Source organism: Chelonia mydas, chromosome 2 (assembly GCF_015237465.2).
Source record: "Chelonia mydas isolate rCheMyd1 chromosome 2, rCheMyd1.pri.v2, whole genome shotgun sequence".
Taxonomy (NCBI): domain Eukaryota; kingdom Metazoa; phylum Chordata; order Testudines; family Cheloniidae; genus Chelonia; species Chelonia mydas.
In genome coordinates this window covers 14,005,826-14,018,940 of record NC_057850.1, presented here as the reverse complement: position 1 = coordinate 14,018,940, position 13,115 = coordinate 14,005,826, and the positions used below count along the sequence as shown (strand labels likewise).

Below are 13,115 nucleotides of genomic sequence, written 5' to 3'. Positions count from 1 at the left end.
TTTCTGTGTTGTTTGGTCTCATTCTACGTGGCTGTAGAGGCATCTTTTGCTTTTCTTAAACATGTTCCAGCTAGGAACTGCTACCTGGATGCTACCTGGAAGTCAGTGCACACATTCACTAAATGTTATGCTCTGGATCTGGCTTCAAGAGCGAATGCCAAATTTGGTAGAACAGTGTTTCTGTCATTATTTAATTTTGACTTTGTTCCCACCTCCTGGGTTTTCAGCACTGCTTGTCAAACTGCCCATAGCAGATAATATGCAGAGTCACTCGAAGAAGAAATGAAGGTTACTTTTTTCTTCAAAGTGACTGCATATTCACACTTCCCTCCTATCTTCCCCTCTTTCTCAGAGTCCTATTATGGTAACTCTGAGTTAGCAATGGAAGGAACTGAGACTGTAGAGGGCCAACGCCCCCTTATAAAGCCTTTGGAAATGCCAGGGGAAAGAGGCAAGGCATGTGCTCTTTAACGCAAGCTGCTTGGAGGAGGTTCTGCTGTTAGGCGCCACCAGGTGGCACAATACCTGTAAGTGTGAATATGTAATCATCTCAAAGAACTGTGAGTTATAGGGAAGCGAAGGCATCAAAAACAGAATAGTCCAATACCTGTTGAGAGACTGGAAGGTTCAATGAAACCCAAAGCTACTAAATAATATACCAACTTTTTGAAAGAAGATTATATTTAAAGAGAAGTTATCCAAATACTAAATATAGTAACATACAGAGCTGCCAACCAGGATGGGACAGGAAACGGTAGTATTGGCCATGCCAGTTACACCCTATTAAGGAAGTTGTGCTAGCAACTTATGGAACCAAGCCTCTTTCTGTACTCTAAGTTGAACCTGCCATACTTATCCAGCATTTTGTTTCCCTTGTGGTGAAGTCAGTTTGCTAGCACTCTTTCCTACTTGAAGTACATTTTGGCGTTGTTCCTTTTAAGAAGGTTTAGATATGCTGGATCTCAAGCAAAAGCCTTTTCTCTTTTCTTTTCTCTTTTCTTTTCTCCTTTTCTTTTCTCCTTTTCTTTGTTTTATGACCCTTCTCTTCCCCCACACCTCCCAAGGCCAACTGTTCAGCAAAACATTCATTCCTAATGTAGCCAATGTGGGTTATCTGAGTTGTCTTCCAAAATTCCTTAGGACTCTCCATTGGAGATCATATAGTAATTATATAGAGGAACCAATATAATAGAGGAAGTTCATTTTGGTCCTCTATCCCCAGCCATTGTGATCATCACAGATGCATCCAGTTTGGATTTGAGAGCTTATCTCCAAAGCTGAGAGTTCAAAATTGGTGGAATCTGGGAGAGGAGACCAAGTGCCATATAAATGTAGTGGAACAAAGCTATTGGGTTATCTCAAATCCTTTGTGGCATTGAATAAGGGCAATGTTGTTAACATGATGGCTAAATGTTTACATTAATAAATAATGAGGTTCTAATTAACAATAATGCCAGGAAGCAATGGCTGTGTCGGATGGGAGTCTGGCTGATCAAATGCAACTTGGCAGATCTGACAGAGAATATGGCAACAGACTCTCAGTTGCTGGCTGCAGGAACAGTGTGAGTGTTCCTTGAAACAGACAGGGATGGATAGACTATCACAGACACATTCTTGCTGAACTGGAGCCAGGGATTCTTTTATGCCTTTCCAACAGTTCCAATGGTAATAAAAAGATACAAGACATTCTCCCAAATCATACTGGTTGCCCTAGTATGAGCTAGACAGTATTGGTATGAAGTTCATAGATCTTCTACATTCATCATCAGACCTGCTATCACAGGAAGACTATTTTCTCTATTTTACTAATCTGGAGTCACTTCATCTCCATTGCTTTGATCATAAGACATTGACTACTTCTGATGTGAAATGCTCTGTGGAAATAGAGAAGGCTCTGCTATATTCTAGAAAGCCATGTGTGTTGAATTGTTCTTCTCAGAAGATGTTTTCTCAAAGATAATCAGATAATGTCTCCATGAGTCATGCCCATATAATTGATTTTGAAATATGTATTGTACTTGGTGTCTCAGTCTCACCTTGTACTCTATCAAGGAGCATCTATCTATAATCTTACTATATTATCTCCCAGTGGATGTTTCTATTGTTTTCAGTCATCAGAAGATTCCTGAAAGGGCTTGGTGTTTTCCCATCAGAGTTGAGAACCTATTCCCTCAAGGAACCTTAGTGTTGTGCTGACAAGATTGTACAGTTGGAGATCTTATGACAGTGTTCTTTATTCCACTTGACACTAAAAGCACCATTTTTAGTCACAATTACATCTACAAGAGAGGGAGTTATCCTGTATTTTTATCTCAAATTTATTCCAAATGTCATGTCTTAATTTCATCTGAATCAGATCATCAGTCTCCCAAGTATCTTTTCAAAGCTTCTTTCTTATCCGGGGGAACTAGGCTTATATACCTTCTATGGTTACTTTGAGTTATTTGGGTAAAATTGAGGCCTTTAGGAGGTCAACAATTTTGTAGCCTCAGGGGATCAATGTGAAGGGAATGCCATTTCCAGTCAGCACCTGTTTAAGTGGATTAGGCTTTGCACTGAGTCATGTTGTAAATTATCTAAGGTGTCAGTTCTTTACAGTTCTAGATTTCACTCTACCAGACATAAGCCAATATCATGGGCGTACCTCTGTATTCTTTTCATTATAAACATCTGGAAGGGTCCTGCCTGCACTTCTGTATAAACCTTCATACAACGCTGCTCTCTCAATTTGGGATCTAGGTCTGATGCTGGTTTTGGGAGGGCAGTTCTACAATTCTTGTTTAAGTAGATCTCTGCCCTCCTTCATTGGGTTATGCCATTTACTAAACTCCCCCATTGGGACTATGCAGAGGCTACTTCAAGAAGTACAAATGGTTACTTATGTTAGTAATTGTGGTTCTTAAGGGTGTTGTCTCTGCATAATTGCACTGCCTGTCAGCCTCTCTCTTCTTCAGAATTCTACTCTTACAGGATTCTTGAGCTTAGGGAAAAGAGCCAAGGCAACTGGATTTGCATAGCCTTTTTATAACTTTGGGTCCAAAGTTTGTTACCACAAAAGGTCCCAAACTGACACTGCTTTCTTGAAGGTCTGTGGCTCCAGACATTCCACAGGTGTAAATATGCAGAGGCAGCACTCTTGAAGAACCACAGTTATTTTGTGGTATGTAGCCATTTTTATTCAACATGCTAATGTCTCATAAAAGTGCAAAACAGGTTGCCACCAAGATCTCAAACTTAAATCCAACGTAACTACATAAATCTTAGAGTTATGTTGTCTCTTAGGTAGAATTGGTGTGTATTAAGTAAATTAATATTTTATAGTTCCATGGTACATCTTGTTGCATGAATTTAGATTTCAGTGGATAGTGTTCACATTTATAATTATTAAAATATTTCTTTTAGGTTTGAAGTGTGTTCTTTAAATTTTAACATTACTTTTCTATTATATTTTTTCAGGAGTATGATGATGGATATGGCACTGCTTATGATGAGCAGGGCTACGACTCCTATGATAACAGCTATAGCACCCAGGCACAAAGGTAAGTGTAAGTCCCACTGTATTTATAGCAGAAAATTCCTACAATCCATGAGCTAATTTTTCTTTCAGTACATAACAGCATAACTAAGAGGATTGTTAGCACCAACAATCTGCAGTGTTATATACTTCTCTATCAGGAATGTACAAAAGACAGATTGCTGCCAAAAGGGTTGAAAGGAACCAAGTAAACAAGGAGAAGAGCTAGTGAAAGAATGGCAAATTTTACAAGATGACATTATTCAGAAACTTGGTTGACAGTGGCATTATAAGGTGCCTGAACTGTATACTTGAAAGAAAAGGAATTTTCACTCACTTTTTAGCTTGTTGGAAATTGACTTAGAAAAATTTCAAAAATCAAAGGATAATATGTATAACTTGTTCAGTACAAATAGATTTTGATAAAACAATTTCAAATATTCTGCAGCTTTTATTTTAGGGAACTTTTTATTTGGTTGAGCTCATTGTGCTGACCATGCTGAGTATGCAGATATTCTGGGTTTGTTTCATTTGTTATCCATGGTGATTGACTTTAAAAGATTTCTCTTACCTTTTTTCTCATGGGTAAGATGTCCTTTACAATATTTCTAAGGATAGGGAGTGTGCTGTTCAAACTGACAATATATCTCACCCACCAGTAAACAAGTTAAAGACAACTTTTACTTAAATGCATTGATGCAGTGCAGCAAAATCTGAAAAAGTAAAGAACCCTAATTTCACAACACAGTTGAGGAGGAAAAACACTTTTTCCCAGTTGGCAACTGAGGAATATTTTGCCATTCTGTTTGTCAGGAATGATTTAAGTCTTTGTGAGGGAAGAAAGCTCTCAAAACCAGGCAAACTGCTCAAAGTGAAAAATCGGTGGAAAGTGTAAATTACACTGTTTTCACTGAGATTGTTTGTTTGTTTTTATGAAGATTTTGACAACCGGAAAAGAGTAGTCTTTATTCTGATGTGCACACCAGAAGCATTAAGAACTCTGGAGGACGTGTCTACCTTGCATACTACCTTTAGAAAATAGCTGCAGTTAACATGATTTTTTTTTTAGTAGAGATACTGGTCAAAAAGTCTTCAAATTTTTTCCTTTAACGTTGGCAGTTCTATTTTGCTTTGCTGCTTTTTATGTTAGTAATAGGTTTTATTTGCTGTTGACAGCTATGCTTTCAGATAGCACAATGAAAATACTGGACTAGACTAAAACTTAAAAAATGATTATTTGAATTTGTTTTTCCTTTTTGTCAGGTTTTAAACAAGACCTGTTATGAACTTTTTTTATCTTTTACAAATTTTGATGGTCCTCTGAATGATGAGCAAAAATGAATTTTCCAAGAAAATGAAACACCACATGTAATTCACATGTAAAGTACTGATTATTAGCCATGAAGTTTATTCTTGAGTCTCACCAGGGTAGAACTACTTTATTAGGTAGTTGCTTTATGTTGCATGTGAGGTATAGTTCCAGTTATGTTCACTAAACTCCAAATTTGGTAAACTTTTTAAAAGAACGACTTATTCACGTACTTATTGTGCTGTTTTTTATAAACAATAGGGGTAGTTCGTGGTGAAAGGGAAGGGGGTATGAACTGGCTCGCTGAAATATTGCTCACACAATCCAGGCTCACATTTTTTATGCAAAGAGATCTCAGAATTGCATTAGCAGGCTAAAACTAATAGCTATAAGCAAACCACCTGAGCTACACAGAACAATTTTTAATCTGATGATCAAAGAGTAGCACATATTGTAATGTCATTTGTAACTACTGAGAGATGCTTGTAACACTGGAATATATCTAAATGTCTTTGTTGTTACACAAATAATGTGAAACAAAAGAGAATTGTGATGCTATAGTATCTTTAAACCATTTGATACTGTCCCCTAATTATAAGGCAAAAAAAAAAAAAAAACCCTTAATGTATTATGTTTAAAATGGGTCACTTTTTGATTAGCATGTAAAAGCAAGTTTTGCTTGTTTTAAATACTCCTAAAATAATGTTAAAGCAAATATTAGAATAGGCCTCTTTTAAACTCAGTCGACAGGGGTACATTTTCCTTTTTTCTAGTACATTGGGTACTTGGTATGCTTAAAAAGTTCATACTGATTTTAAAATATTGCAGATTTCAGACCTATTCCCTGTACTTAAAATGAGGAATACCACTAGAACCGGAAATATCTCTAGAAACTAAAGTTTTGAAATGTACCCCACTGTGTGTGTGTTTCTACTACTCATGGGAAATTACAGATGCTTCATCTATTTGCTGTTGTTCAGTTTTAGGATTCCTGATTTTCAAAATAATGACTTTTTAGAGTATTTGTTGTACATCTCAGAGTAGTGGTATTTTTGGTATTCTAGATTGAGTCAGATGGTTTTCTTATGTGAAACAAAATAGTACATTGTTAGTTAAAGAGAATGTTCTTGCAGTGGAATGAATAACTCACTGTCTCACCCAAGTACATCTCTAATGTGAACTGCAGTAGTAAATTTTTGTAGCTTGTTCTCCATTTTGGGGCATCCAGTGCAACTGGATAGAACTCTCCTCTAGCACTGCACGATCTGATATTTTCACATCCTCCTTACTGTCTCCACAGGATATCTGTAGCTGATAGGGGTTGAAGGGAATGATATGACATTCAGACACCATGGTCTAAATATTGTGGATGGGTACTTGAATCTCCACTTGTCTTCATGAGAAGCTCTTCCTCTCTATACAACCTAACCTCCCCTTCTCTCCAGCCACCAATATTGTTATATAGTAGCCAACCTTCAACTAGGAGACTGAAAGTGTTGCCCATTTTAAGTTTTATTAATGGCATTTTGTTTGGTATTCAAATGTCATCACTGAGAATCACTTTTTGCATGACTCCTGGTACCTATCAACCTTGGGCTTTATTTTAAAACCTTTCATTCTAATACCAGAGAGGAGAAGACTAAATTTGAGATTTCTCTCCAATTCTTATACATGGTAGTGTCCCACCAAGCAAGTACAATAGCTGTGGGGAGTGTTTCCATTTTGGATACTAAAATGTTGCATCGTCTACAAGTCATTTGTTCATAGAGTAAATCCACAAATAATTGTGTATTTTGGTGGGCTTTCAAAGGAACTATCTTTGGCAATTATGATAGTCTTCAAATAGATAACTCTGTGTGCTGGATTTAGCAAGCCAGCTTCATTGACTTCTGTGGGAGATATGTGATTAAATTCCCATGCAGCACTTAACATTTAGGGGATAATATTAGATAGAAATTAAACCCATACAAATTAGTAAGGCTAATTGAACAAACAATGCTAAAGCAGTCCAGTCATAGTGAGAAAGATAAAACGAAACATTGTTGCTTAGCTTTTGAAAATTAGAGAATAGTAAACATTTGTGAAATTGTCAGACAGCCAACTCTACCTAAAAACCAGAGTATAATGGAAACGGTCAAAAGCTATGAACGCTCATGGTAGATTTTCAGTGCCAAGCTAAGGAAAGCAAAAAGACTAAAATTAATGTTGCCATATGCCATGCAATATAGCTTTTCTGCAGGCAGCTTTTGCATTATGCATTCAGTAATTTCTTCATGAAAGCTGCACAGCATAGATACATAATAATTTAACATACATTGCTGTATATAGCACAAATGATCTGTTTAAATATAAATTGAACTGCAGAAGTTAAATACTACTAAAAGAATAACCCACCCCCATATTATTGTATTCATTTTGCTTGGCACACAAGTGCCTTTTCTTTTACCAGCTTCACTCGTGTGTGTGTGTGTGTGTGTGTGTGTATATATATATATGATATTTATGAAACAAAGTTGAATTACAAATAATACTTCTCAAAACCATACATCAGGCAGTAATCTTTTACTTGGATTTATGGTCAAAAGAAGTTCCTGTTTTAATGGCCTAATGTTAATACTAGAACATTTTATCATGAAAATCCACAGATTAGAAAATAATAGAGGAAAAAGGAGAATTTTAACAGGGAATTATTTCAGATCTGTAGACCAGAGTTAGACATGTTCACTCTGAAGACAAATTTCATTAAAATATTAAATCTCTAAAACATTACAGAAAAAATTAGGCCAACGGCCTTTATGCCGTGGAAGCTTCATATGTGATCTACACAAGTGTTTGCAAAGACAATAATAGGGCAAAGGCAAACTACTGCTAATAAATCAATTGCCATTGTCAGTTCACTATTTAATGTTCTCTAGAATACATAAGATTTATCACTGAGGAATTGTAGAATAATGGTAGTATATGGAAACAAAGTCCACTAGGGAGATGTACTACATCATTCGGATTTAGCGCTGCCATCTGCTTAATAGCATTGAGATGACTACAGAGGTACTTATGATCAACCATTCAGAGCAGTGACAGATGCTGCAGAGAATTAACATGCCTGAGAACGAGGTTTGTTACTAAAATTCAGATTATGTGACACAAGTGCTGAAAAAGAGTATATGTTTGTTACCTGTCCAACAGCACTAAAGGTTTACTATCTACTTGTAAGTTTTCTGTCAGGAGAGAATGATTAATGCTTGTAAACAAAACAAAATGCTTAATTTTTCTCAGGTTTCAAAGCTGCTCTTAAAAAATGTATAGAACCTTTTCAATTTGCCCCATGCCTCCTAGAAACTGCAAAAAAAAAAAAAGTATTTGTAGAATCGTTTGTTGATATATGTGATATGGATACAGTGATTTCTTCCTCTTAAAAGGTTCTTCTTGGGTGCTATATCCAACATATTCCAACCTGTGCTGGAAGTTTGTCAAGAATAGAGTTAGTACTTTAAACTGTGAAAGCCACAGAGTGTAAACTAGTTTGCATAAACCTACATGTCATATGGCTTTTTCATAGAATCTTAGGATTGGAAAGGGTCTTGAGAGGACATCTAGGCCAGTCCCCTGCACTCATGGCACAACAAAGTATTATCTAGACCATCCCTGGCAGGTGTTTGTCTAACCTGCTCTTAAAAATCTCCGGTGATGGAGATTCCAGAACTTCCCTAGACAATTTATTCCAGTGCTTAACTCCCCGGACAGGAAGTTTTCCTAATGTCCAGCCTAAACCTCCCTTGCTTCAATTTAAGCCCATTGCTTCTTGTCTTATCCTCAGTGGTTAAGAAGAACAATTTTTCTCTCTCCTCCTTGTAACCACCTTTTATGTACTTGTAAACTGTTATGTCCCCTCTGTCTTCTCTTTTCCAGACTAAACAAACTCAATTTTTTCATTCTTCCCTCATAGGTCATGTTTTCTAGACCATTAATCGTTTTTGTTGCTCTTCTCTAGACTTTCTCAGTTTGTCCACATCTTTCCTGAAATGTGGTGCCCAGAACTGGACACAGTATTCCAGTTGAGGCCTAATCAACGCGGAGCAGAGCAGAAGAATTACTTCTCGTGTCTTGCTTACAACACTCCTGCTAATACATCCCAGAATGATGTTTGCTTTTTGTGCAACGGTGTTACACTGTTGACTCATATTTAGCTTGTGATTCACTATGACCCCCAGATCCCTTTCTGCAATACCCCTTCATAGGCAGTCAGTTCCCATTTTGTGTGTGTACAACTGATTTTTCCTTCCTAAGTGGAGCACTTTGCATTTGTCCATATTGAATTTCATCCTATTTACTTCAGACCATTTCTCCAGTTTGTCCAGTTCATTTTGAACAATGCAAGTGGTGCAGACACGTAAACATTTAGAAAATACAGCTAAAATGTATTCAACGAGAAGAAATGTTAATTTAATTTTCAATTTCAAATCCTTGGATTTTTTTTTGTCTTAAAAGGACATAAGATGGCCAGGTGTGATATTTTACCAGTTTTACAAATTTTCTAAATGTAGTAGATCTTAGGTCCTAGATTCCCAGTAAATGTTAATTTCTTCAAATCAGTCCTTCAAGCCACAAGGACATTTTTAAGAATGAATGTAATGAATGTAATGTGTTTCACCATAGTGCTTTGCTTTCATTCTGATGGTAGATACTACACTGATAGTAGCTACTGCTATGGTCTATACAGCATTGCATTTTGGAGAATGGACGAAACTTTATGCATTTTTTTCTTTAGATTTGGCAACTTGAAGGATCAGTTTGGAAAAATAAAAAAATAATATCTTCAAAACAATTTAAATTAAAAAAAAAATTGGGGCCTCAGCACTGGATAGTGTCTATCTGACCGAAAGTTGTTTATAGACAAAGCAGTGTATAGTATTAACTGCTATACCAATTAATAAAGTTATTTGTGATGGCAGTATTTTATTCACTTGATATTTGATTGTGCTGTAAATATATTTATCAGTCTTAGAATGAGTTTAAGGAGAAAATTAAATTAAGTAGCTGTTCATACACAACACCTTTTCTGGCTTATACAGTTGCCCCATTGCTGAGGATGCAGAAACAGTACTTAAACTAGATGTTGAAATAAAGGGGGGAGGGTCAGCCCCAAATTTAATTGTTGGCTCAGTCTAGTTCTTTCAGTGTTCTGCGTTATGTTGTTTGTGCCCTTTTGCCCATTGACACAATACACTATAGATTTCTCTGGTATTTGGCTTAAACATGTCAAACACATTTCATAGTTTTTTTACTTCCCACACAACAATAATTCGTACTATTTAAAATGATCCCAAAAGTTGGTAATTAGCTTGTATTAACTGGAAATTGTTTGCAGCAGTCAGAGCCATTTCAATCAAGCTAATCTGAACTTCCAGTTTTGAGTCTACAGCTCTCTTTAAGTATTCTTGTTATGTTTGTTCTGTCAACATGAGAAACTTAAAATACTGGCTTCTGCAGCTAACTCAGTCGTCTTCACCTTCATTTTCCTGTTTGTTCATAATCATAATTTGTTCATTTTCCTGCTTTTTCAGGTCCCAAATGATTTCTCAATTTGGAATGAATTAATCCAAAGAGAGAAAATATTCTTTCTATGCCGGCAGAAGAAGCTACTGCTGTTAAAAGTGAGATTATTACTTCAGCAGTCTCTGAATCTAAGTGCTTAAGTGACTTCCATCAGTTCATTGGTGTGACTTTCTTTAAAATATCATCAGCAAACATATATTTCTTGAATATTTCTTATTCCCAAACTGGGTCTCTTTTACAGCCTGCTGCCATTATAGGATTTCCCCTCTAGTGAGAGAACGGTATGGTGGATCTCAAATCAATGAAGGCTACACTCAGAAAGACCTCAAGACTTCTGGAATATGCTGTTCAGACAGTTTCACTTTTGTTTCTACTGCCTGTCACTGCCTTCTCACATTTATCTCCAGACTTTTTCTCCTTGTCCAGATCTATTCCACCCCCAACAATCTTCTATTTGTTGAACTTTTTGAAACTTTGCACTTTTAGAGAGGTAAGGGATTGACTCTGTGTACACAAATTTTCAGAGGAACAATAGAGTTGAGGTCTGTTATTTCTCACCTCTATATATTTATTTCTTTAAAAACATTTTTTGCTGTTAACAAGCATGTTATCTCTGGAAACACAAATCCACATTTTGAGAACTGCAAAACTAAGCATCTCTGATGGTATCTTCTAGACTGAGCACTGAGTCCCATTGGTAGATAGAAACATTAACCTAAATAACCTATACAGAAGCCCCTGGAACCTCATAAAATTGGGTCCCTAATCCATGAACTATTGGAACTCATTTACAAAACTTTTCTTAAACATTACATGAATATATTGTCTCAACTATAGAATTAGAATTTATAATCCCTGTTCCATGATGAGATACATTATAGCTCAAAGATATCTTAATTAAAACTAAAGGAGTACTTGTGGCACCTTAGAGACTAACAAATTACAAGTACTCCTTTTCTTTTTGCGAATACAGACTAACACGGCTGCTACTCTGAAACCTTAATTAAAACTATTATAATCAAAAAGAATTTTATAAAAAAATCTGATTTAAATTATTATTTTTTAAATCATTGATTTTTATCCACCCTAATTATACACCCAAAATTTAAAGGGGAAAAAAACCAACCAAAAACAGATGACCAAAAAATGGCCACCAGGGCTAAACAGCAGATTAAAAGAGGCAATTAGAGGCAAAAAACCACATCCCTCAAAAAATGAAAGTCAAATCCTACTGAAAGAAATAGAAAGGAGCATAAACTCTGGCAATTCAAGTGTTAAAGTAAAATTAGGCAGGCCAAAATTTTTTTTTGAAGAGCAGCTAACAAAAAACACAAACTAACAACAACAAATGTTTAGATACATCAGAAGTAAGAAGACTGCCAAGCAATCAGTAGGACCACGGGGCAACTGAAATGCTAAAGGACCATTCAAAGAAGATAAGGCCCTTGCAGAGAAGCCAAATGAATTATTTGAATCCCTTGGTACTGATGAGTGTGTGAGGGAGTTTCCCCACACCTGAGCCATTCATTATAAGTGACCGATCTAAGGAACTATCCCAGATTAAGATCCTAATAAAGGAGGTTGTGGAACAAATTGATAAATTAAACAGTAATAAATCACCAGGACCAGATGGTATTACATAAGAACATAAGAATGGCCATACTGGGTCAGACCAAAGGTCCATCCAGCCCAGTATCCTGTCTGCCGACAGTGGCCAATGCCAGATGCCCCAGAGGGAGTGAACCTAACAGGTAATGATCAAGTGATCTCTCTCCTGCCCTCCATCTCCACCCTCTGATGAACAGAGGCTAGGGACACAATTCCTTACCCATCTTGGCTAATAGCCATTAATGGACTTAACCTCCATGAATTTATCCAGTTCTCTTTTAAACCCTGTTATAGTCCTAGCCTTCACAATCTCCTCAGGCAAGGAGTTCCACAGGTCGACTGCACTGTGTGAAGAAGAACTTCCTTTTATTTGTTTTAAACCTGCTGCCAATAAATTTCATTTGGTGGCCTCTAGTTCTTATATTATGGGAACAAGTAAATAACTTTTCCCTATTCACTTTCTCCACTCCACTCATGATTTTATATACTTCTATCATATACCGCCTTAGTCTCCTCTTTTCCAAGCTGAAAAGTCCTGGCCTCTTTAATCTCTCCTCATATGGGACCTGTTCCAAACCCCTAATAATTTTAGTCGCCCTTCTCTGAACCTTTTCTAATGCCAGTATATCTTTTTTTTGAGATGGGGAGACCACATCTGTACACAGTATTCAAGATGTGGGCGCACCATGGATTTATATAAGGGCAATAAGATATTCTCCATCTTATTCTCTATCCCTTTTTTAATGATTCCTAACACCCCGTTTGCTTTTTTGACTGCCACTGCACACTGCATAGACATCTTCAGAGAACTATCCACGATGACTCCAAGATCTCTTTCCTGATGAGTTGTAGCTAAATTCGCCCCCATCATATTGTATATATACTTGGGCTTATTTTTTCCAATGTGCGTTACTTTACATTTATCCACATTAAATTTCATTTGCCATTTTGACAGGTTTCAGAGTAACAGCCGTGTTAGTCTGTATTCGCAAAAAGAAAAGGAGTACTTGTGGCACCTTAGAGACTAACCAATTTATTTGAGCATAAGCTTTCGTGAGCTACAGCTCCAATGAAGTGAGCTGTAGCTCACGAAAGCTTATGCTCAAATAAATTGATTAGTCTCTAAGG

General features: G+C 36.6%; 1 protein-coding gene across 3 annotated transcripts in view; it reads left to right on the top strand.

The window, feature by feature from the left end:
* Positions 1–13,115, top strand: part of KHDRBS3 (KH RNA binding domain containing, signal transduction associated 3) — a 192,774-nt gene that overhangs the window by 148,618 nt on the left and 31,041 nt on the right. For 2 of the 3 annotated variants that reach the window (XM_043539053.1, XM_043539052.1), the window contains exon 7: positions 3,457–3,539. In XM_043539053.1, coding sequence (XP_043394988.1) covers positions 3,457–3,539 — 83 coding nt within the window. Of the gene's footprint in view, positions 1–3,456; positions 3,540–6,123; positions 7,202–13,115 lie in introns of those variants that run through there. The other variant, XM_043539054.1, reaches the window with a different exon arrangement.